This window comes from Mesitornis unicolor, unplaced genomic scaffold (genome assembly GCF_000695765.1).
Source record: "Mesitornis unicolor isolate BGI_N332 unplaced genomic scaffold, ASM69576v1 scaffold18287, whole genome shotgun sequence".
Taxonomy (NCBI): domain Eukaryota; kingdom Metazoa; phylum Chordata; class Aves; order Mesitornithiformes; family Mesitornithidae; genus Mesitornis; species Mesitornis unicolor.
In genome coordinates this window covers 17448-44089 of record NW_010196001.1, presented here as the reverse complement: position 1 = coordinate 44089, position 26642 = coordinate 17448, and the positions used below count along the sequence as shown (strand labels likewise).

Below are 26642 nucleotides of genomic sequence, written 5' to 3'. Positions count from 1 at the left end.
AAAACTTACCTAGTTACAATGGGACTAGTTTCTAGTAGTAATGTGTAGATCTATTGCTCTCAATTTTGCTATTTCAAAGTTAGTGTTTAGAGTCAGGAAAGTATGCGCTTGCTCTCTCATGCACTTCTGTGGGTTTTTTAAATTTTGTTTATCGTGTTTGATCAAGGGGTATTAAGACTGCATTCTTTCACAACAGCGAGCATTTCATTGGATAACTCTTCTCCTTTGATGTTCCCTGGTTCCTTATCTTTCTATGTTAGTCTTACAACATTGCAAATTTGCTTGCTTACTTTCAGCTCCAAACAGAAAGATGCATTGGAACCCTCATGTTACAACTACTCCATCTTGTGGGAATGAATTAAAAATGCTGCCCCAGAGTATTAAAAGGTCGATACATATAACACTGGGACTCGGGGCAGGGTAATAACTAAGATGCAGCTTGCCTGTCTTCAACCTCAGGCTCCCATTTCCAGCCACACATATTGCTGTGTGTGCTGTGGAGACTTCAGTAGTGCCTTACAAGTCCTTTTAGATAAAGTTGTGCCATATGTACCTGGCCAATGAAGGTGGCCATGAATCTCAAATATAAATATAATGAATTAGGGGTCTTGGTCTCCTTTCTGTACTCTTTTTTTTTTTTTAGACCTATATCCAAAGAAAACCAGATATGAATTCTGAAAATGAGTCAAGCAACAGGGAGTTACTGCAGCAATTAACCCAGTTTCTTTGTCTCTGACAGACTTAGAGCCAACTGACTCACTGAAAATCACAACTTTTTTTTTTTTTGTGGTCTTCATGCAATTAATTGATAATCTTTATCTCTGGATCACACAGAAAAATCTAATACAAACTCAGTGGTCTGTAATGTTGTGTCAGTGAGGAGCTGTGAAATGGGAATGAAGATTAAACCTGATTCAGTATGGGAGTGCCTCCCAAAATGGTTAAAAGATCTTATGAAGCTGATCTGGGAGAAACTGTCAAAATTACCGACTCATTTGTATTTGATAAATACAAAAAGAGACATTAAATATTCCGGTTTTTAACTTCTCAAAACTGCATTATTATGGTAGTATAAATTATGGTATTGTAAATATGCTCTTAACTGGGAAACACTGTTTGGAAACCTCACCCATACTGAACAATGTCCTGCATAAACATGTGGGTTTCCTCCCCCTCCTTTCCCCTCCAAAGAATATCTTCCAGCTGATATACTATTCAGTTTAATCTTCAGATACCTAAACATATATTTTCTGGACAGTAAAATCTTTCATAAATTTGTAAAACTGCTACACTAGTGACAGAATTTTCTTCTTAAATTTCATTGTATAAGAATGCTTGCCACTATCTAGCTATTTAAGATTTCTGGCAACAACAGTTATGCTCAATTTAGCAGTGACTGGGGTTTTAGTTTTTAAGTTTCTATATCTCCTGACTAAAGTTACAAAATAGCAGTGGAGGAATTGCCGTATCAAACAGACGTCTCTGGTTTATCTCTTTCTTCATCTTGTCACTGACATGGCTGTTATCATGTGCTTTAGAGAACAGCACAAGAAAAATCATAATGCCATGGATTTCCCATAGGAAAATTTCCCTTCCAACATGGATCAGATATTGCTTGCCTTACATCCTGAAGTGCAAGGTTTAAGGCTAAGCGTGCAAGCCAAAAGGAATTCTACTGCTATATTGTTCTTTAAATTACTGTTGTGATAATCCAAGCAAATGACATAAACCAGTTTTCCATTATCCACAGGTTTTACTGATCTGCCACAAGGTATTCCCTTCACAATGTCATGCTGAATTGGTACTACTTTTGTGGCAAGTTACTTCATTATTCTTGATGGCTAGTTTTTTTTCAATTTGCCTGGAAAAATAGACTTCTCAAACTTTACCTGAGTGAAGTAATCTACACTTACAAGTGCTGATGATAGAGATGGTGTTGGAGGAGGAGGGGAAGCAGGAGGAGTCCTTGGTCTTTCCTTCCCCCCATTAGTGTCTGGTTCAGGTTGGATCAGGACTGTTGTGTAGATTGGTTTATCTTCATCCTCAGGTGGCCTAACCTCTGGTTCTAGAGAGGGACATTGGCCAATATCTGCATTTTCAAAGGATACGGGTTGAGCAAAGTCCATGGGGCTGAGAATACACAAAGAAATTGGTCTCTGTTATTAGTTCTTCTGCCTTATCACCACCAATTTACAAATAATAGCTATATGCCTTAGTGTAATTTCACTTCACAGCACACAAGTGGCAGGATTCATGTCGTCTGTTTTAGGAACAGAAGTGGGACACTTAAATCAGAGGCAATAGTCACTGTTGGCTTTCCTTCCTACAGTCAGTGCAGATAGACAGGCAAACTCTTTGGCAAGCTTTATCAGCCTAGGCAGATCAAATCACATTGCAGAGAAGTCCTTCTCTCTGATGTACATTGATGGAGTGTGGGCTGATGAGATCCTAATTTAGGTACTTCAGTTACGTGAAAGAAAGATTTAGATGGGACCTTTCTATAGAGGTTTTACTTTAGTCACTGTTCACTTTCTTTTTACTTGTTCCAGATTACTACAGCATGTAGTTTCCACAAAGCAAATTAATTCTCATGGTATTTCTCAGAAGTTTTATACTCCTGGAGCTCAACCTTATCCAAAATAAAATGTTACAGTACACCATAAATACCTATCACTCAGGCAAGTCTTACTGCAGTGCTACTGTTGAATTTCTCTGACTTTATGGATAAATAGACAGGAGTTGGCTTGTCCGTAAAACACTTCATTAATTGTATAGCCTATGGAGTATATACTGTAGACAAAAAAAGGAAGGGCATATTAAGAAAACAGATCTTATTCTAGGATTTTCTGTTAGTATGATTCCTTGCAATGATGAAGTTTCTTTTGGTCACCAAGACGGTTAACCAGACATTAACTGGACATTGGTTGGCATCAGTGAGACTTACGTGGCATTAATGACAAGATTCCATATACAGCCCTCAAATGGTGGTATGTTTCTGAGAGGAGTTGTCTGAAACTGAGAAGAAGCACCCCCCAAAAAGAGTTTCTTAACAGAGATGGGCTGGTCTGTCAGCAATCTCTGAGTCTGGACTTTGTCTTCATCTACTTGAACAGTGAACGACCTGTGAAAAAGATTTGAAAGCAAAAAATATATATTTTACTCGGATTATTGCTTGTATTGAAATCACTGCTTTGCAAGACTCATTTACTCCTACACAAGCTAGAACACTGAACAATCCAAATTATGTAATTAGCAGCTCAAATTAAATGCATATTAACCACTAGACAGTTTTCAGCTACTGCTGCACTTCCTTGGTACCTCTCTGACAGAGCCTGGCAAAGCTGTGCTGTGGAGAGGCGATAGTATCAGTCACTGGTCAAACAGGAAGAAGTGGTTTGAGACAATTTACCATTGATAAAACATAGAAAATATCCAACTTCTGAACAAATCCAGCTCAAGGTGAGCTGGATTATCCATCTACCACACAAAGGATGGATAACAACAACAACATGTTTAAAGATGAGTATAGAATACTAGTTGGCATAATTTCTTTATGTTGTTAAACTATATTTAATAGAATTTAGCCAGGACAACAAAAAAAACCTATATGTGTATCTGGTAAATTTTGATATGATTTATTAAGTGTAGTTTTTATTTCAAGTATGTTACAGTCACGCTAAACATCAAGACCTAACTATTCAAGTATCTTTGACTACAATTAATTATCTAAACCCAAATCTGTAAGTAGCTTGATTTTTCAGAGTTACAAGCATCCTTATGACATATCAGAAATAATCAGTTTCTGGCAAATAATTTTTTCAGTAGCAAAATTATATTGAACTGCAATATTCTTCCATAACAATAATTACCAATGTTAGCAACTGAATATTGAAAATGTTTGTTGAAAATAGGCTGGTTTTCATATGTAAAATGCTTGGCTTTGTTATTTATACAAGCCTAGACAGAACTGCACGGCTACTTAAGCACCTGAATTAGATAACTGTCGTACTACATGCTAATTGCCCAATTTCCTCATAGTTTTGGATGGATTTATTTGGTCTAGAAATCTGTAGAGTAAAGTGAAAGTGATTCATTTTTCAAAGGGTTGGAAGAAGCAGATATTAAAAGACACATATTTCAGGACAATATCTAGGATTTACCTCAGACTCTTCAGTGGTAGAAACAGAAGGAGAGGGATTTCTCTGGGGACAGCTCAGAGCAACAGACTAATTTAGGTTCTGTGAAGTGTCCCAGAGAGGAGACTTCTCTCCACTGCCTTCAGAGGAAGTGCAGGGAAATCAGACTGTCAAGACTCGAGTTACCCTTTGTGCTGCTGCATGTTAGCTATGGCTACTGATTGTCAACATTTTCATCAGCTTGCAATATTTCATCTCATCTTTAGCCATTACCACGGTAAACATTTTTCAGCAGAACCATACAATGATATGCATTACTGTTCAACAGAATCCTGTAATTACCTTGGAAGAGAAAGTAAACACTTCATAATTATATGAACAATTATCTCTCTGAAGAGTTTTCAAAGGCTTTTCCTCATATGTAATCAAATAAAGCTTGAGTTTGTGATAAGCAGAGGAAGGGTTATTCTTAATTTATATCTTTTCACATCCATTTCTGATTACAGAAACTGCAGAGTTCAGACAATTTGTTTTGTAACAGAGCTACTGTGAAAACACAGAGGTTTCATCTGAACAAGCACCATCACTGGATGGATGGCATTTTACAGCAATGGTGTCTTGATGTACTCTCACAGGTCAAGCTACTGTATTTGCTATAGCACTGCATAAAAGAACTTACTTTGTTATTTAGAGCTTCTTATTATCATCTGCATATTTGTGTTCTCTCACAGTGACACTACATGTTTCACAAAATGTAGTCATTCATTTGCAAAATAACTTTTCCTCCTAAAGAATTTAGAGTTTTACCTCGAACTACTCACTGAAGTTAGGCAGAAATATTGTCTGAAGGCACTACTTACAAGATATTTTTTTAATGATACAATAGACATTGACTCAGAAAATTATACTGACAAAGGACAAAGCAAAGCAAAGCAAGTTACAGAGAGGACAGAATGGCACCTTGGGACCGGACAGACAGGAATTGTTGCTCAAGAAGGCTACAGTGTTGTGCTGTGTCACAGCAGTATTTCTCATCCACAGGTCCAATTAATAAAATATATTTGCCAAGAACCAGAAGGTTAAAAATGCCAGTTTAGACAAATGTAGGTCTCTGGAGAAACAGGCTGATAGCCTAGGAAAGCATGCAAACCCTAGGAAAGCATGCAAACCCAGCTCTGCAGAACAATAAGCACTGTCAGAAACTGACTTCTAAAAATTTTTGGAGAAGGATGGACTTATACTAAATTCTTTTCCTCAGCAGAAGCAATTACGTGGATTGCAAAAGACACTGGCACATTTGCTTTGTTGAATTAGCTGTGCTGTGTGCTCTGTAGCACTCATAGGTATTTGTTACCCTCTAGCTCGTTCAATCCGGATGGAGTGTGCTCGGCCGTCGTGAAACTTGCCAGCTTCTGGTCTGATGGTGATTCTGTGGGGATCCCGTAACCCAGTGGACATATGTACTTCTAGTCGACCCCTGTTCAGGAACACTGCATAGTAGGCCTGCAATGTGTATGTTGGTATGAGAAGGTAAGTTACATTTGGGAAGAAATAATTTCACTTAGCTTTACATTAGTGTGTATGTTTTATTTTCTTACACTGGTTTCTAGTTTGCTCATCACAGACAAGATACTGTAGTTTCAGTTCTGCTGCTGCTGCTACATTCAGACTCTTGTATTTTTGTAATGAGGAATGGGTAAAATGCAGTCATGCTGGAAAGGCTCATCAAAAGATTTAACTCTGCATACCTATTTGTAGGGAAGGCTGGAGACTTCTAGCTTACAATTTTTCTGATTTTTGCTGTTAAAAGGCTTGATCTTAAACCCATCAAGCCTTGAATAACATTGATCTCAGTGCAAATTCTGCGTTTGAAGGGCTGGCAAATCATGCTAGTAGTTACTGTAGCAACCAATATCATGTCGTAGTGGATTTCAGGATCTAACCTCCAGTTACTATAGCAATGAGTGTCATGCTCACTTCTGTGACCTGACGAGCTGGGCAATGATAAAGGAGCCCCTACCCTGAAGTTAATGCCATGAGGGTGAGCCATCATAATGTGCTGTCCCTATAGCGTGTTCCACCAGGTCACTGAGAGCTCTCTTCCAAAACAGACAAGGAGAACAATAACAAAATATCATTTCCCAGAAAGCAACAAAACATTCTGTTTATCTCTGTTGCAGTATGTCTGTGAGGTTTTTAATTAATCAAGATTTGAATAATTTCTAACAGCATCACACTTTCACCAGTTAGTCATTTGGATTCTGTAGGTACTTCCTCAGAACAGACTGACTCCATCCTCTTCTTCAGAAAGGATTTATACCGCATTGCATATTACGGTAGACAAGGAAACGTTTGTTGGAGGAATCTTAAGTTTTATATGACACAGCAGTGATCCCAACCAAGTGGCTTATCTTGCACTGCTTTTAGCAGCCCTTTTTAAATTTCTTTTGATCTCAGGGGAAACAGAATGATCCTCATTTATGTCTATATGAACAGGAATGAGAGATGTTTCCAAGCAGTAATAGTGCATAAGTAGTCCTCAGAATGAGTGAAGAACAGTATTCTCTAATATTTAGGTTTGATTTAAAAAAAAAACCATGGAAGCATCTATGTGACAGAAAAACAAATCTGTTGTTCAGCAACAAGGAAGGGATACCTTAATGTAAATCTTTAAGAGAAAGAGTTACTCCAACACAAAAAAAACAATTCTGAGCCTCTATCAGATTCTTCATCAGATAAAGGATAACATAAGAAATAATCTACTCCCTAGCACTGTAAGTATAAACACCTGACAGTGTATGGAAACAATCCAAGTGGAAGTAGTACAGTAAAGTTGTGGCTTTTCTTTATCTTTGGTTTCTCGTACCTGTCCTGTCTGTCTGCGCTTTCTCTTCAGAGGGGCAGCTTTCCTCCCAGTGTACCTGCGCTTTCTCCTGGTGGGAACAACTGTGCCACTTGTGCCAAACAAGATGATCCCAGACTCATTCTTGGTGCTGAAGGAGAGGTTGATTTCTGTGCCCAGGTCAAAGGAGACAGGCTGCAGTTCCAGAAAACCTGCCTTAGAGAAGCTAACTGTATAAATGTTCTGTAGGAAGAAGACAGGAAAGTGCATTAATTGGATTAAAAGCAAGAGTATGAACGTGCAGAAAGATTTCTTAACTAAAATAATAAACTATGTAAATATTACTAGTGTGAAGAGATGGAAAGTAATAATAAACACTAAGCAATTTACTTCTCAAAGTGTTGTGCAAACACTAATTTACCCGTTTACATCTGGCATCATTAGAGTATTTCTGGAATCCTGTCTTACAGGAAGGCAAAGTTCCAGTTTTATTTCTGTATATCCTCTTCGATTAAAAATAACTGCTCACAGGTGGGTTTTTTTAATTTGAATGTTCTCCATCAAGTTAATACAGTGAGATTTTACTTTTAAATCAATACAATAGATAACAACAGCCAATATGAACATAAACTAGATTCTATTATTTGTCGAATGTGGCCAAAAAATACTTTCCATTAAGCAGCCATTACTTCATCATGGCTTCACTAAGCACCACTGCTTCTTGATGACTCAGGCTCATAAATGAAACACTGGTTGTGCATGGCCCACTTCTCTGGATACTGGTAGCCATTAGCACAATTTAAAGAGGAGAATATGTCATCAAATAATGCATCAGTGCATAATCCTGAAGATTTCCTGTAACCACTGCCAAATCTTGTACTCTTCCAGACAGGGAAGACCAGTCTATGGAAACAGTGACTTATTCTAAAATAACTCACTATTTTTTCAATACAGTAGAACTGTTTTCAGGTAGAGAGATAATAAATTATGCTAGATTGAATAATAACTGATGATGTTGACCTTTCTCTGAAATACGAGGGCATTTAAATAATTGAGCGTATATCCATGCTTTATCTTTTGCGTTTACTTCACTTCTTTTTAATTATCCTGCACATCCTGTTTTGTACAATTAGGATATTTTATTTAATTCCCTAGCAAAATGGTTAATCCAATTAGATTTCAAATTCTGAAACCTCAAGAGTTAAAAAATAATGTGAAAAATTTCTTTCTAAGATTCATAGCAACAGAAGAAAATCAACACAACAATCCTTGTTTCCTATGCAGGATGGAATCTACAATAAACGCAAACAAATACAAACTTCTGTAGAAAAATTTTGCCAACCCCAAATTTGTAAGATATAAAAGCATTTGAGCAATCTGGTTGTTTACAATTTAGCTTTATCACAACCTTGAAAACTTAAAAATGGCCACATTCTGACAGATCTATCTAGTCTAATATCCTGTCTGAGAGTCCTACTGTTGAGTGCTTTTTTGCTCTGATGAAGGCCAGAGATAGAAGTGATAAACAGCGCTAAAGAGGATACTCATCTTTATTTTGGACTGGCCAGGCTCTAGTCACTGTTCAAAGGAAATTTTCAACGTTTTGGAGAAAAATGTTCAGAGAGCATCTCTTTAATAACAACTCATTTGGATTTGCTGTAGTGGTATCTGGTATTCTATAGTGAATGATTTTAAAATAACATTAAAAAATGAAATCCTTGAATTTTAAGGTTTTTGTAATATTGTCAGTGCCTAATTCTATCCTCATTAATGCCAATAATTCCCACTTCAGTCAGCTGAAACAGAGCAAGACCACCACTAAGGATTTCAGAAAATCCTACCCTTTAGGGATAGTGATATCACAAGTGTCCAGGGATACTGTCCAAGAAGTCGGGATCTGGAAAACTGTTCTACTTGCTGTTCAGACTAATTAACCTTTCTTCCTTCTAAATATAACTGTTCTGATTTTCAGGTTAGATCCCTATGTGTGTGTGAATATGTCATATACAATTAATATGCTATGCCATAAAATCAGAAACCAGAAAACATTTATATCAATTAAGATCAAAGTATATGGAAGTCCAACTAACCTCTAGTGTGCATCCTTTGGTTAGACCAACAAAATCAGGACTACTCAATATATTATATGGTGTCCTTGAAATTTCAATCTCTTTGAGGCAACCTGTATATTTCTTTAAGTTCACTTCAGGCCTAAAAAAAAATTAGAAGTATTTTCAAAAATAGAGTTTAGGGAGAACACAGTCAGCCAGACACACACACATGCATTTCCAGATGCACAGATGCTTGATTTTTTAATTTTTTTTTAGAATAAACACATACACTCAAATGAATACATTTTGCCTTCTACCACCTATCAGCATATATTGCAGTCTGCCTTCCACCACTCAGAGGTATAACATGAGATTAATCTCATCTCCAGTTGACAACAGCACCCTTTTCAATTTTTTTCTTTCTCTTTTTTTAGTGGTGGCAGGTTTTGTTTTGGTCTTTTTGTTTGGGTTTTTTTGTTGTGGTTTGTTGTTTGGTTTTTTTTTTTTTGTTTAGCAAGTGCTTTAAATGCAGTCAGCTGTGAAATAGGTAAGTAGTTGTTCCTCAGGCAAAGCAGAAAGACATAAGCTAGGAATCATAACAATGAGAGACCTTAACTGGAAGACAGATGTTTCATTCATCTTTTTGTATGCTAGATCCTAATGGAAGAGGAACTTTAGCAGCATACAAACATTTTTGATAAAGTCTTTGCCGAAGGCTGAAAAAAAATTCTTTTTTTTTTTTTTAATGCTTTAAGATTTCTTAATGTTCAGGTAGACTGACATTTGTTTTCTATGTATTTTTTACTCCCAGTATCTTTCCTATGAGAACTGCTGCCTATTTTCTTGTGACACAGCAATATATTTGACTTTCTCAGGCAATGAAAGAAAAAAACCCAACACACTTGTGTTTGTTACTATCCATCCAAGACAGGAAAATTTTGTAATGGAATTGCAAAGTTGCACAGTTTGGCTTATCAACTGGTTGCCAGAAGAAATAAAAAAACCTTTAAAAGTAACACCAAAGGTAGCATACTTTAATGCAGAAGTATGATTGCCCAGGCCAGGGAACACCAGAGTGACACACTAACTGCTGGCAACGTCTGAACCAGGTTTGCAAGAAGAACCTTATATGGTCACTTCAGAAAAAAAGTTGCCATTCATGTCATGAAGAGTAAATCCAAAAAGAAAAAAGCACTAGTTAATTCACTCACAATATTATCCATGAATGTTTAGTAAAATATCTGAATAATATCAACAGCTTAAAGAAAGAAAAAATAATTTGGAAAATAAAGAAAGAGTTAAAACTGTGGGGAGAAAAAAAATCCCAAAAAACATTTCGGCTCCCTGGAAGGAAAGAAAAGATTATAAAGAATATTAATTACAAAATAAAACCATTTTGCACATACTGTTCAGCTGCATGTTTTGAAACTGAAAGCCATTCTTTGCACTATAGCCATTGTAGCAAGTGCACTGTATTCTCTGGCAAATTAGCATCCTCTACATAAAGTAAGCATCTGGTTTACTAAAATAATCCATATTCTGCTTTATTTACACTCATGTAGTTTAGGTCACCTTTAATTTTTGATTTTTTTATTTCCCAGCTCTTCTCCAGTTCTTTCATAGACTCATTTTCTCGGTGGCAGAAGAGTTTTGCCATGTCATTATCAGCAGTGCCCATGGTCTCCTGTCTTTGCCATCCATGTTACTGCTCTGTCCCATTACAGACTGCCCTTGTGCCATCCCATTACAAGCAGTTGCTGTTACATATAATTCCCAACCCATATGAACTCCACATCCTTGTAAACATTGAACACTTGCTTGATGTTTTCTTAAGACTTCCTTTTTCCCTGTTCCCTTCCAAAACATACAAAGCACGGTCCAAGTTCATTCAGATCTCGCATAAATTCTTGGCCTTTTTTTCCAGACTAGGATCAGTTTCAAAGAAGTACAAGTAAAGATTTCTGGAGCTTGGGAGGAAAAAATCTTTCTTGGGATCAAGGGGGAAGCTGCATTTTTGTAATTCATACCAGGAATTAAGCTGCAAAACAGTGGAGTTCAGTTCATGTCTGAGCACATCAAAGCAAAAGCAATGGACACAAATACCTGCAAACCGGAAACAGTCATAAATACGTGACCTCTCCTATCCCCCTGTTCTTAAACTCAGAAGTTTCACAAATTTCACAAAAATCTGCACCTGGCTTTCATACTCTCCTCAATAACTACATCACTGCCTCGGAGTGCAGCGCTCCTCACCTGACCCGGCACAACGTTGCTCTTACAGCCTGGAGGCCAGAACCAAACTGGGCAATACAACTTGCCGTAGCTTTGCCATAAACAAACAGAGCTGAAGTAGGCAGTGGTGTGAAGAAAATAAAAGTTGTTTGTGGAGGTGTGTGCACAGCGTGTAAGACGACAGTGTTAAGCACTTGGGAGCAGCTTTGCTTGTTGCAGCAGGAGCAACTCACTGAATTAACAGCCTTAGCACAACAGCTGGTGTAAATACTGCCCACACGCTACTTCTGCAGTGCCGCCTGTGCTTTCAAGCTGCACTTGACACTAGACACATGCAAGTCATGCAAATAATCTGATTATTTTTACCTTGCTTTCATACTAGAGTGAGAAAGAAAGAAAGAAGAAAAATTACATTAATTGTAGCAAATTATACTTATTAGCAAGGTTCAAAATACTTCACAATGAAGCAGATATACATAACTTGCAAACAATGCATTATGGATGGTGAGATTCTATATACGCTGTCAAGCTATAATAATTAAGTGATCTACCCTGCAAAAAGCTAACTCAAAATTTAATATATCAGAGAGCTTTTATAATTTGTTGCTATACTTGGTTGTGAGTAAAAGCAAACCATGTAAAGGAATTTTGCAGAACCAACATGACCTGAAAATTACAAAGTCACAGGTACCTCAGCATCTATTGTTTGTGGTAGATCAGCTTTGCCCTAATCCTCCTTTCACTATTTTTGATTCTAATTTACCGTAACATGCATCTTGCTCTAGTGACTGATGAATCATAGCTGTAGGCAAATTGGTTACCACAGGTCCAAGTAGCTGTGGTACACTGAGTTTCTAAGCATTCGCAAAGGATTTGCTGGAAGATAATTGCTCTAGACATTTTGTTAGGCACTAGTGTGATAGCACAATTACATAACATAGTGTTATATTTCCCGTGTAAAATAGATCTTTGATCTTTTTATTGCTGAGTGATTTGACATCAGAGGTCAGTTATTAACCTAATAAACTAACAAGTCCTTTCTGTTAGTTGCAGAACAGCCTGTGGACTCATCACAACAGTTTCTGGTGCACAAGACCATTTCAAGGCTATCTTTATGCCATGTAGTTAAAGTTGACATAGATTAATGGGCTTGTTTCTCTGTTGCTCATCTGTTCACTGTAGCACAGAATTCTCTTGTTCTTGTCATTGCAAAACTGCTGAATATTCATTTAAACCACAAGTAAGTTTTTTGTCTATTTAAAACCATGTAATACAGTCGCTAAATTCAGATATCTGTTATCCTATTTATTTGGTTTATTAAAGCTTAACTTATAGTTTATCAAGAATAACATGAGGTATTTAAAAATAAATAATGAGTATTTTATTTGAGCAAGAAATTCAGGATCAGGCTTCTCAAGGGAAAAGGTTGCCATATTTCATTCTATTTACATCAAATATCTCAGGAGTATTGTATCATATACTTTAATTCCTGACTAGAGGAGTAATTTAGTCTAACAAGTCCAGGAACTTAGAACAGGAACAGTCCAGGTGCTGTACTGCACCATTACCACAACTTCCATTGCATTTGTGTGATGTTGAGATGCATGAAATACATTGAAATACACAACATATGTAAATAAAGCAAAGATCTGCTGTGGCAGTATCAGGTACCTTGGGAACTCACCTTTCACTTACTGCAAGTGAACTTGAGAAAGAGATACAGAAAATAAGATTACACTGTATTTACATCCCTTTATCAAAGGTAAAAAAAATCGGTTTGAGCCACATTACCTTAGATTTCTCAGAGTTGGCAATCCCCCAAAATATATTTTCTCATGCCCTTTTAAGTTGAGCCCAAAGTGGCTGCCTGTTGAAGTTGTTGCTATGGTCTCTTCTTCATTGGTGTCTATGTCTACAATTGATATGTTGGCTGGAAGACATTTAAGATTAGTTTCAAAATAACAGTCATGAACTTATAAGACGTCTTAATGTAAGAAATCAACAGAGAAATAATTGGAGGGTTAGCAGGCGAGGGGAGAGGCAAGGAGGGTTGCATTTTGCTATTAAGACACTGGATTTCCAAACTGCCAATTAAGAGCAGAGGAAGAGACCTATGCTTTCCTCTGTTTCCATAACAACCTGAGAAGCTATAGCAATTCTGTATGCTTTATTTTTATACAGTTTCTAAACCGGTTTCAATTTGGTATGTTCTTTGTGTCAATGTAATTTGGAGCTAACAATTCAGGACAAATTCAAGACAGAAGAGATAATTTTACATCTAATTTATGATTTGAGTCCAAAGGTTGTCACTTGAGCAAGATTTTTCTAGTGTAAAAGTTTGTTAAGCATTGTCATTATGTGCCTTAGAGACTGGTGATCAGTCTCTCTAAACCATTTTCAAACCCAAAGCAGTCAGTTGCTGTCATGTCTAATCTCAATCTGGAGTCAGTGATGTGCTATGTGCAACCATCCCATTTGAATGCATGTTTCATGTATATTTTTAATGTATGGATTAATACAGAATATAAAGTTCAGTGAGAGAGACAAGACATCCTGAAGAAATGCTGAGCACCCCAGAAGGAAGAAGTGTATATTCTACCATAGGGATGCAAAGAAAGTGTTCTTACCTTCTCCTTTTTTTCCTTTCATTCTCCCTTTCTTTTTTTAATTCAGATAGTTAAAAGATAGTTATAATCACTCCCTTCCCCCCACCCTCATCTACATAACTAAGGAATGAAATTAACCGAACCCTTATTATAATGTAAAAAGTGACTAGCTTGATTTCTGGTTAAAGATGGAATAGAGTGAATTTGGAGGTGAAAGACCTGTCAACTTCTTAGGAGATTTCCACGGGAGGACTCACTAGAAGAGGTAATATATACTCTGTGGAGAGGAAGAAAGAATGAGAGGATGGGGGGAAGAAATAGTAAAGGCCAAAGGCGAGTCTCTTGTAACAGCAGCTGACTAAATAAGTTTCTTAAAAGAGAGAAGGAATGTGCAAAACCTGAAAACAAATTACCATTTTCAGAAGTGAAACAGAATTGAATGGGCATAGGCTTTCCTGCTGTACCTTACTGTAAATAGACTAATTTTCCTTTCATTTCTATTTCTGTATCTTCTTTATAAACACATTATATGTTTGAATAGTTTGCATTTTATCTTAATACCTCCTGAGTTAAGTATGAACTAAGATAACTGGCTTGCAACAAGGCATTCTTCCTCTAGAGGTGCAGCAAATTCGCAAGTGAGAGTTCCGAGTTATTTTGGCCAGTGTCCTGGCTCCCAAACCTACTTCAGCCAAACGACAAGAGAGTGGGTCTGTGTTGGAGGTGCAAAGGTCAGGTAGAGAGCTGGCACTGCAGGGGGCAGAGGAGGAAGAGTGTGGGCAGGGGCTCGTGGTGACCCTGACGATTCAGAATGCACTAAGATTTCAGGATAAAAAGGCACGGAGAATATCAGACGCCATCAATAAAATTAATTTGGCTCAGGTAAGATTCTACCAGTCTTATAACTACATTAAAAACAAACAAGAAAAAAGGGTTTTGCCAGAACAGTAGCCAGCATTCTTTGGTGTCTTATCAAATGCCACTACTTCACATTTTGCATCAGTAACAGGTTAAAGAATTAACAGCACTTTTGAAGATGTTCCCAGTTGTTGTTATGGTTTAAGGGTTACCAGCCTGAAAGGGAAGGACAGGTGGTGTCCGTAGGACCCTGGGGGGTCCGAGATCAGTACAGTTCCCTCCCCTTTCCAGCCACAGTCTATAAAAAACCGAGGAGGCCTGAAGTTTTCACGGGCTTTTCCTGGCTTCCTGGGCTGCTTCCTGTCGCATCTCAGGACGGCTGGGCCTAGCTCCACGTGCTCGGGCAGCATCCACCACCATCCGCTCCCAGCACCACTGCGGTCCCTGGTGACGAGTCACAGCGGTCGCAGCGGCCACGAGGCACTGCTCGGACACTTCCACTTGGGACTACTGGGATCGGGTTTTGTATACAGTTAAATATCCTTTGTCTCTTATTAATTCCCTTTTCCTTTCCCTGTTGTTTTTCATTAAACTTGTTACAGTCTTAACTTCCAACCTTGTGCGAAGCATCTTCTTTCTCTATTCCCTTTTTTTTAAATCATCCCCTGGGAGGGTAGGGGACAATAGAGAGAAAATCTTGCTCCCTGAGCCTTAAACGGAGACAGTTGTTTCTATGCAGATTCAGATCATGATACTCTGCATAGCGTTAGGGAATGTAAAATAGTTGTTCTGTTTGTCTACTGAGATACTGTACTATCAGTACTGAAGTCATTGCTTTTCTAAGTGCTTTGGGATATGTTGTGTATGAGAGGACAATACAGCATGAACGCTATTGTCTGCCTAACAAAAATCACACAGGTTTGTTTTATGATTTTGTACATCAGGGAACTGATGAAAAAACTTCTTCCCACTCAGAAGCATTTTAGAATGTAATTTATGCAACTGTAAAGCAGAATTATGCCTGAAAATTAAGCTACCTGTTCATAAGAGGCCGGTTTGACAGTGCAATCACTCACATGCAACTCAACACACCTGTAATCTAAGCAAAAGAAGTTGCTAAATCATTAGAATTTTATAATTCTAGCAGTTTTGCACAGTATCTTCCCTATGATTAGATGGTTAGCTGTACTGCACAGGTAGTTGAGAAAGTCATGGTCTTGACACCACAGGAACTCACCTTGCTTTTGAATTCTTGACAGGGTGAAAGATTTCCATTTGCCATCATTATGATTTTGGTTGCTGGTAACAGAAGCTGTACCCGATCCCAAATCATAGCTGACTTTTATATGCCCATCACTGAGTTCTACACTCATGAAATCCTTCTGTTAATGAAAAGGATTAGATACACAAATTATGATTCTTGTTAATTTTGGTAAGAGGTATGTGACATTAAATAAACACTTTCCTTTCCCGAGTGACAACAGACAACTTCTTTAAAGCTTCTTTAAAAGTTTACTTAGGCATTTACTGCTCAAGACTGTAACGTACAGAATTCTGCCGCCAACAAGTTCTTTTTTCCCCATTTCTTCTCCTATGTATGGCTAAGTTAGCTGGCATTTTGCTAACAACTTAGCTGGAGTTTTGATGGGATGTCTGTACGTTTATTTTCTTAGATTGAAGACAGAAATACACATGATAATTACCTGAAACTAATACTCAGCTTTGAGTATATGTCTGCAACACAGTGCATTTACTACATACCTCAGCTAGATTTAAACTTGCAAGCTAGAAAACAAGAATAGTAAAGATAGTAAAACAGGCTGGTTTTACCGGGGTTTCCAGAGAGTAATCTGCAATGATGGAGCAACAGAGAGCTATGAACTGTTATTCTCATCAACCACTGACACCAATATCTAAGCAGTAACTGCCGATGGCTGACTGGAGCAATGGTATACACTGCAGTATATACAGAAAAAGAGGTGGCAGGACACAAAAGCAAAACAAATAGCCAGAGAACTGGATAGCATGAAAGGCATTAAGTAATGGTGGATCTATGACCCAGGACATGAATGTACCAGAGAAATTTTAATTGTAATTTTGCACATGGCCAGTTCCATCTGTGCTCAGACCTAGGAGGGAATGAAAATACTTTACCATGTGCTGAATACTTATGCAAAACTGTGATAATGAAGTTATGTATATGAACATAAATTTATGTTAAAAAGAAAAGACTAACATTTAACAGTCTCAGTATGCTAGATGCTTATGCATGTCTATTCATGCTCCACTAGAAAAAGCATCCTCGAAGTTTTTATACAGTGGGACAGTATATTAAGAGACAGATTGTATCAGGGACCAGTTGCCTTCCAGCTCTCAGTGTTTTACAGAATTTCAAGTAAATACTTTTTTCTAGAAAACTATGTAAGTTAATAATAATGATACAAAATAATTATGCAAAATAATCTAAAATAATTACATTCATTATACTTTCAACATTCAATTATAAAAAAGAATTAGAAAAACTACATAAGTACTTCATTATCATAATAAAATATCTTTACTATAGTCAGTCAGGAGAAGCACCCACCTCCGTGATAACTCCAGCAATTCTGTTAAGTTTTCCCAAATTACAGGAATGTGAAATAAGACTAATTTACACAAACTCAGTTTTTGTAAAATAGTGCTCAGTAATCCTTCAAGATGTCAGGGAGAATTGCTGTACATAGTTTCTGGCCCTTGTGAAAGGCTAAGGAAAGTACTCTGTTCCCAGTCAGGATTGCAAATCAATCTGGATCAGAGATGCTGAAGCTGAGTTATTCCTGATTCATGTGAGAATCTGGCCAGATGTCTTTATAAATAACTTCTCCCTATTATCCACCACACATTTGATACTGTGTGTGAATAAAAACCTTGAACAACTTTACTACTAATGTTTCTGTTCTCTATTTTAGCTGTAAAAGGCACCATTTGTAGACCTTGTAAAAACATCATCACTGTTTACATCCTGTTTGCTTCGCCATTCAGTTCCCCTTTAATGCCACTCCATTAAACACAAACTTTTCCTATATACCAGTAGGACTTCTAAGACTTGTCTCTTCCCATATTCTCCCTGCCCTCACACTACGATATTTTAAACTATGAAAGTATAACCAGAACTGGCAATGTTTACACAGGCAAATATTTGGGATAAATTAAAATTAATTAATAATTTCAGAAAAGCTGAAATTCCCCTCAGTCTAACACCCAGGCACACAATAATACTCCCCAGTCAGTAAAAACCAGGCAGTCAACTTCCACACTATAACACTGTCTGCATTCACTTCGATATCAGACAGCATTGTACCAGGACAGGTACAGGACTACATTCAATTCCTATTTGTTCTCATAATGTGATGAATTCAGACACCATAAAGATGGCATGAAACCTGTCAGGAGCGTGAAGGCTAGCTGGTTGTTCTTACCAAGTCATCAGTAGCAAGATACATCAGCAGGGCATTCGATGAGAAGGTCCTGAATTTGAGCATGACTGTGGAAATGTTGGGGTTCCAGCGGATTGGGCGGCTCACCATAGCGTAGCTGTCCCCATCAAACTGGACTGTCCCTTCACTGTCTGCCACCTGTGGGCTGAAAAGGGGCAATTCCAATTGATTTCCTTTGCCGTGTGCAGTTAAAAGAAAAAGAAATGGGGGGAAAAGGGGCATGAGGGGACACCTCTTGCAAGTCGTGCTGAACTTGGTCTGATTTTAAATCAAACCGCTGCTCTGACAGGTGAAGCTGTAAGGTCAGCTCACCAGCTCATCCAACACAAAAGCACTTCTGGGAGGAAGATGACAGTGGAACCTGTTGCCTATATCTCATGTTCTGTAATGACTCATTTTGCAATCCTCAATGAAAAATAGCATTATGTACTCTTTCACCTTGCAATAAATCTTGGTTTTGTTATGTTTGTGATATTACAACTTCCAGAGAGTCCCAGCCTGAAAACCCTAATTCTCTCTGTTTACCCACAAATTACAAACACCATGAGAGCACAAGCATGAGTCCCTCCACAGTTTTTTGTATTCCGGTCATTACAAAACAGAAAATATCAGGCTTTGAGATTGTTTGATACGATTTTTATGACAGACTCTTGACCGTTTCTGTCTCACAGATCAGATAGCTGCAAGACATCAATCTTTTGGTTTAATCACAAACATAACTAAATTTGAACAAGGGACCTAAACATGAAATACTGGCTAGAATATGCTTGCCATACATGTATAAGGATCTTGAATGTAGTCTTTACACTCTCCATAGCTACATTTAACAGTTACATTTTTGCAAATAGATTTTGCAGAACAGGGCTCTTTCTGGTACTGGAACAATGAGTTAAGGTAAAAGGGAGCTTTTAATACAGTTTTCTACAAATCTCAAGTCTAGTATTCTTTTTTTAATCTCCCTTTTACTCACCTCCAGTCCAAGCAAGCAGGTCTATAGTATCACTAATGAATGAGAAAATTAAATTTAGGCAGAGATGCACATAAATGTATCACCATTTCCACTAGGACTTTTTTGGAATTGAAATGCATATATATATATCATCATGCTCCTTGAATTTCCACCTAAGTATCAAGGGCCTATATTTGTAGTCAAGCAAATCCTGTAGTACTTCGAAAATTGTTTCTGTTCACAACTGGAATTTTCATCATTTTCAAAGGGCTAAGCTTTAGCAGGTTGTCAAACTAGCAGTCTAGTTTAAAAGGTAGCCTACTCTTAACTTCCCTGCCTGGACCTGCAATAATTTTACTTAACAAAGTGTGGGCTTTAAATAACACCACCAAATTAACTAAAAAAAATGCAGAAGCATCTAAGAGGACAGTGCTGTTTCATGCAGTGGGTCACTGTGAAAATTATAAACCATAAACAAGGTTGTGAGAGACCCATCATGTCTTTACATGATAATTCCCAGAACTGTGCTGTAGTATCAGATGGTGACTCTGTATAAGGGCTCTCAGCTTTTGAAGCTGAGACATGGCACAGGAAAGTGTTTGAGATTAGTCTGGTGGGAAAGAGGAATGAAGATCGGTCACAGCTCTCTAAGGATAAGGACACACCCAGATAGGAAGAAACTTAGGTTGTTTTAAAATTCTTGAAGGGAGTTCTCAGCCTATATATGCGAATCCTGGTCCTGCCTGGATGGGCCATTTAGCCTACCTGGAACCACAGGTCACTGACAAGGACAGAACTTACCATTACACACACATGCCACAGCTTTCCAGGAGCCAGACTCAGTCCCACTGTGGATCCCATCCCCTCATGTTTTGACTAATCCTGGTTACTGGTTAGCAGGTGCATTACCATCATGGCACTGTTACACTGTCTTAATTCTGTTAAGACACTGACAACATTTATGACTCAGACTGGGTGCTTCTCCTCTTGGTTTAATTACAACCTGACTTCATATTTCCTCCAACTCTCAGCATTGTATACAGACCGCAGCTGTCTACCAGAACTCGATGGCTGCTGTGGAAATTCCTTCTGTGTACCACAGTGTCACCACGGACATGATCCCAAAGCAGCATGAGAAGCAGTCAGTGCATCACCTACCTGACGGCACACCCTTTGCAGTCTCCTTCGATATCTCTGAAATTCCACAGTCCTATGGGCTTGCTGTCTAGAAAGGTCTCACCCATGCAGCCAGTGAAGGTGGTGACTCTTACAGCATCTGACTTCTGCAACAGAAAACACAAACCTTTTTAGAATTCAATTTGAGGTGATCTACTGTGTCTGAAATCAAAACTGGTATGAAAATCACAAATACTAGAAGATGTTTCTTATTGTTTTAAATACAAATAGCAATACTTAATATGAAACGTCCTCCTATTAAAGAACTGATCATTGAAAATGTGAGCTAAGCTTTCTATCAGTCAGGGTGGAAAAATCCATTTATTTGAGACTCTAAGGAGGGCCTAGGCAGAATGATTTCTGGATAATGAGGAGCTGCCCTGGCTTCCACATCACCATCAGCTTTCTTGGTTATTCAGAGAGCTGCCTGCTCCCCCTTGTTCAAGATCTATCTGGGTTTTTGTTTAAGACTTCAGAGAATGGACTATGAGGAATCTCGCCTGCAATACAGTAAGCAAAAATTTCTACTGCACTTAATGCTCAAAAGCCTGGAAATTGAGCAGATCATCCAAGATAAAAGATCAACTGTAAACTTAACGGGTTACACCTGTAAAGTTCATGCTGAATTTTGGATGCAGAAAAAAATTCAGATGGAAAAGCAATTAAAACTCATATTCCATCAAAACTCATTAAGCTAGGGTCATGCACAGGGGGTAATGCTCATTCGATTATAACATAGTACCATGATTAAGGTAGTAATATTTGACAGTACACAGAGTAGTCAGCTTAAAATTATCCTTCTAAAAATACCTAGCTTCATTTAAATTTCACTTCATCAATATGAGCTGATTGAAAATCTATATACTTAGCTATTTGAAATAGACAAGCACCTGCTGTTTTCCATACAGCAATTATGAATATTAAGATCTTGCAAGAGAATATGGAGAAGTGCAACTTGAAAATATTCAAGGAAAAGTATGACTTAAAAGACTTAATGTGCTGGTAATATTTCCCAGGGTAATTGGGAAGGTTTTAATTAGCAACAAGTATGAACTTAATGTCACTTCTGAGAAATTCATGACATCTAAGTATCGTAGTCTTCTACTCAAGTCAGATGAAAGATGTTTTTAAAAACTGAAAATAAGCCTCCTTTCTGAATACACTGCAAAGATGCATGCAAAAAGGGATGTGAACAAAATCCCACGACAAATCCAAAGCATTCCAAAACCCAATAATGTGAAAAAGCCAATTTCTAAGACAGAGTTTTAAAAAATACCAGTGACCCTGATAAATGCCCAAAGAGATTCATGGTTTTAGAAAAGAGTCTCAGTTAAGGTCTTCATTTTTTGAGCCTGACAACTGTACCACATTATGACAAAAATTCCCAGAAAAGTTATAATTTATCTTTTAATTCACAGTTTGTGTCTGAACAGAGCATGCCTGAGAGTGTTTAGAACTCCAAGTTGCAACAATATCAGCCATACCAAAATTACAATACACTGTCTTCCTGCCTCTGCCCTTGTCTTTATTTACCTGAAGAAAAAAAAATCACGATAGTTTTCCTGACTAAGATGAAAAAATTGAGAATTCTCCAGAAAATATCTGGAGAACCCTTACTGAGGTTGAAAATGGCTGTGCTGGCATCAGACTTTTGCAGCGTCCATAATTCCTGTTCAGCATTGCACCTCATACTTGATCCTAGAACTGCCTTATGTGCTGAATTGTGCTCACTACCCATCTCTGTCTCCCTGTATCTAAACTAAAGGAAAAAAGAAAAGCGTTCAAGAAAGGATTCAGATTTAAGTGTTACTGTATTCCATGTCCTTTTCTTTACCTTGAAACATCAAGAGCCCTTGAACCCTTTTCCCTTCTAGAGATTCTGCTAAATCTCTAACTTTTCCCTAAGTACACACTTCATGAAGCTTCATTGTTAAGTAATTCTTCTTAAGTATTATTCAAATACTGCTAGTACTTAAATATCAAATAAATGCCCCAGATAAATAATAGTACTAATAAACATGAAGTAAAAGCAGTAGATATAATATTAAATTGTTTAAAAGTCAAAATAATTTTTCCTCTGACAATGCAATTTAAGTGAGATGACCTGTGTTATGAGTGGTGACATCTTTTATTGGAGCAGTAGGCACCAGCTTTGGGGCCTGGTTCCTCAAAGAGTACATATGAACTCTCTTTACAACTTCACTTCTTCCACCATCAGACTGTAATACTAAGAGATCTTTATTTAACAATAAAATATTTATAACACTTAAAGCCAGAGGTGACAACAAGTAAAACATATCTTTTTATTACTCTAATTTACAGCTTTACTGTGAAAATTAGGACTAGACACAAGACTATGCTGTGGCACAGAACTGCTGTTGCTGAATTTCTGTATCATCTTTGATTCTCTGGATTCTTAATGTAAACAAACATTTTTTTCAAAGTAGAATTCAAGTGAAAGCTCTGGTCTGGGAAGTTTGTTGTTCTAGAGCTGTGCAAATATAAACTGTATTATTATGTTTCAGTACTTGCCCCACTTGCCTTCTGGTAATTCAAAAGTACCATCTAAAATAAAATTCAGATATGGACTAGCATTTGAGTGTGAAGTTTCATTACTCCTTTGGGGGATCACCCAAAGGCAACAGGTCAAAAACCACCTGACCACACATTTTCTGGGGTCTCAACTGAGTCAGTGAAATTTAAATATTGTATAGACCAAGTGCTTTTCTAAATGCAGAATGATGCAATTATTCTTTTAATCATAATTCTGATGATTGTTACCTGAGCCAGCCCATCTTCCTGAGCCTGCAGTCAGACTCTGAAGTTCAGCATTTCAGTGAAGCAGGCAGACACAACCAACCCTACGGCCTCCAATGGACTTGTGTGTGTTTGGGCCTTTGGTCACTACAGGTACACAGCACTGCAAGCCCTTAACAAGTTGTGATTCAGCTCAGTGCAGTGCTTATTCCACTGAGTTATTATGGCAAGTGAAAAACAGGATATAACGCCGATGTAGTTAAATTTGTTACTGGTGAAAACAACCGTAGAAACTAAAACTTACTTGTCATCGTAAAAATTCAGGAATGAAAGGAAGCTGAGAAGAGTTATTAGGTGTTGGAGATAAAGTACCTCTCCCTGGTTTATTTCCATTCCCTTTGAAAAAGCACATCAAAGGGACAGAGTACAGAAAGCCAGTGAGGCCATTCTGGTTATTAAGGGTCACTGATCTCTGCCGTATCACTTTTAGCAACTCATGATTCATTAATTTCAGAAACATTTTTCAAAGGTTCTTGTTTATTGCTAACAGAAGAAAGCAAACACCTTTAGTTGCCTCTAGATAGAAAACTGGAAGGTAGAGAGCAAACTAGAACCTCTGTTTAAGGCTGTGGAAAAGATGACAGAAAATCTGCTTTATCTAATACGTAATTCTCCAAGAAATTATTCACTTTACTTCCTTGCCTATTTCCCACATGAAATCAAATGACATAAAAACAGTGCATTTCGGTTATTTACACCCTTAAAGTTCAACAAGAAATGTAAAGATTTATTGCATATGCATCTTCAAAACCTGAAAACATTAGTGATTTTTTGTGGTTCCATTTCAGATAAAGCAGAGCACACAGATCTGAGTTTGACTAACATGGACTGACTTGCAATTTCCTAGCCCAAAATCTTATGAAATTTTTTCCTGATCCTGTTAATGCTTGTCAGCTAAGTTAGCTGGCAGTTGTGCAAGTCTGCTCAGCTGTTTGGTTCTTTTTGTTGCAGAAGCCCTGAGTTATGAACCTGATCAAGTTCAAAAAATTTACCTGAATGCACTCCAAAACACATGGATATCTTTGAAGCTAAAGCTGGACTTCAAGATGCTGAATTGTAGATGTGGAATCTACATTTTATGTTCCTCTTGTATGCTCTGATTTTGTCTTTATCTGTCTGGAAATGTGCCCCCACACTGTTTTTTGTAACAAAGGAATATGTCTATCCACATATTCCAGAACCACCTAGAAAGTTGAACTTTCTAACAGCTAGAAAGTAGGAGCATAAGGTATTGTGCTATTTCAACACTTGAGGACATACAAGAACTTTAGTGTAAAAAAAAAAAAGAAAAAAGGTTCTTTGAGTTGACTATTTGAGAAAGTTGAAATATTACAAAAAATTATAACTTAACATTACAAAAGGTAACATTAACATTAAAAAAGAAAAATATTGATTAGGAACAAAACAGTTCATTTAAATTGTTTTGTAATTAATTCTTCTGGAAATTATATGCCAATTACTACTTATAGGAGAACATTTTTTGGTGAAAGATTTCCATCTGTTCTATTTGGCATAAGTCTTCTATTCACTCCCGTTAACTTAAGCAATGTAGAAGTAGTCACCAGAAAAAAAATGAACAAGCAAAAAGAAGAGAAAATAGATCAGGGATCTAATGCAAGTAGCAGTTAAAAAGAGGGGTACTATGGGGGGAAAACAGGAACAAAAATCAAGAAAACAAAGCAGAAATGCCAAAAGTAGACTGCAAAGGAAGTTACACTGTGGATACATGACAAAGAAAAAAACTCTGAGTGCAAAGGAATACAGATTGTCATATACGTTGTTAGGAGATGATGAATGTATGGAAACATGAGTTCCTGTTCCTGACACTGAAAGCCTGCTGGGGCAGCAGTATGTACAGGATAAAGCACCCAGCTACCCAGCAGAAATTTGTTGTTGGGCTAGATGCTGCACCAATATATCCAGCCACCAGGCTTCTGATCAGAAGAAGTTAACAGCATGGGCAGAGAAACTTCAGGTCTGTGCACCTACATGTCTGGGCAAATCCTAATAATCTTTCAAGAGCGCAGGCCTACTGTTTGCTACTAAAGCACCTACTACAATGATGCCAGTGCATTAAAGCTTACTATTTCTACTGTAAGCAATTACAAAAATTGCCCACATAAATAGCCAGTTAATACACTAGTATCAGACAAGACATTACCTTTATTTTTTCAGTCAAACCACCAACAAACAGCATGGCATTAGCGTCTACATCCAGAATGGTATATCCAGGTGGAGAGACAGCACTGAATGTAGCTGGCACAATGCTGGCTTTAGGACCGTCCAGAGCTCGCACTGATATTGTGCCATTTTTCCCAGTCCTAGATATTTTAACAAAATAATTTAAGCATACAGTCAGTAATTAAACAAAACATGGGAAAAGTCTGGTTTAGATGGCATCTTTTAACAGAGGCATGTATTACTGATTTGATTATGTTACATTTTGTTACAAATGTATAGACTCTTATGTCTAACTACTATGTAAGTTAAAGACATGATCACAGAAACAGCTTTCTTTCCTCACCTCAGCGTCCTTTTTGAACAAAATTCACTGTATAGACGAAGTGGAACTTTCATTGACCAAAAACAAAGAAGTTGCATTTTTTAAATTGCTGTGATGAAATTAGTGTTGATTAATTGCTTCTTGACATAACAAATTATGCAAGCAAGGTTCCAAATTAAATTTCTGAATTTCATAAGGTTTCTTAGATTATATTGGAACTGAAATAAATGATCATGTGATAAAACACTCCAATTTGCTTCACTGTGGTGCATAGAGTTTGCAGTTTCTGCAGTGCAGCTCTCTGGTTGCTTATCAAACAGGCACAAACCCAACTATGTTTAAGGATGTTACCTAATTGTTCTCTGTGAACCATATCAAATATTGATGGTAACAACAATGACAACAAAATAATTTACCATTTGTTAATATTCCGCTGCAGTTACATTTCCATTCCTTAGGCTATATATTAATGGCATGGAAAGAGTTTGCTGACATTTTTACAATCAAAGGAACAGAATATGGAGAGAGATGATTCCTCTTAAGTCTTTCTGGTATATAGAAAGGTATTTCAAAGTAAACCTGAATAATTTTGAATCCTTTGCAACAATTTGCTTAATATTACTTTCACTTCCAGCAGTATGGATAGTAGCTTTCCACAGGAAGCTTACTACTTACCTAATAGAAGTAAACTATTAGGCATTTATAGCCGCACCATATATTAGTGTTTCCTCCTAGACAGATGGACCATAATCCACACACATAATTTCCTTCTTCTATGACTATAGAAATAAGCATGGAGTGTGACCCCAATCCTGTCATGTGCAGATGAAGTATCTAGCATGTTCAATAATGTGGTGGAGTGGCTGGGAGATGAGGTAGCCAGAGGAAGATCACAGACTGTGGACTTATCGATAACTTCTGAAATTGCTGCTTTATGTCATTTTTAATAGGATTCTGGACTTCCCATGACCATTGTCATGCTAATTTGGAAAT

At 37.4% G+C, this 26642-nt stretch overlaps 1 protein-coding gene across 1 annotated transcript in view; it reads right to left on the bottom strand.

The window, feature by feature from the left end:
* LOC104535910 (laminin subunit alpha-2-like) overlaps positions 1–26642 on the bottom strand; it is a gene marked incomplete at its 3' end in the record, with an annotated part of 47679 nt that overhangs the window by 7516 nt on the left and 13521 nt on the right. Inside the window, exons 7-17 of the mRNA XM_010188312.1 lie at positions 25308–25467; positions 20312–20436; positions 18187–18349; positions 15963–16107; positions 13053–13191; positions 9069–9189; positions 7058–7221; positions 7003–7015; positions 5491–5639; positions 2945–3121; positions 1920–2130 (exon numbers count right to left, since the gene is read on the bottom strand). Coding sequence (XP_010186614.1) covers positions 1920–2130; positions 2945–3121; positions 5491–5639; positions 7003–7015; positions 7058–7221; positions 9069–9189; positions 13053–13191; positions 15963–16107; positions 18187–18349; positions 20312–20436; positions 25308–25467 — 1567 coding nt within the window. The remainder of the gene's footprint in view (positions 1–1919; positions 2131–2944; positions 3122–5490; positions 5640–7002; positions 7016–7057; positions 7222–9068; positions 9190–13052; positions 13192–15962; positions 16108–18186; positions 18350–20311; positions 20437–25307; positions 25468–26642) is intronic.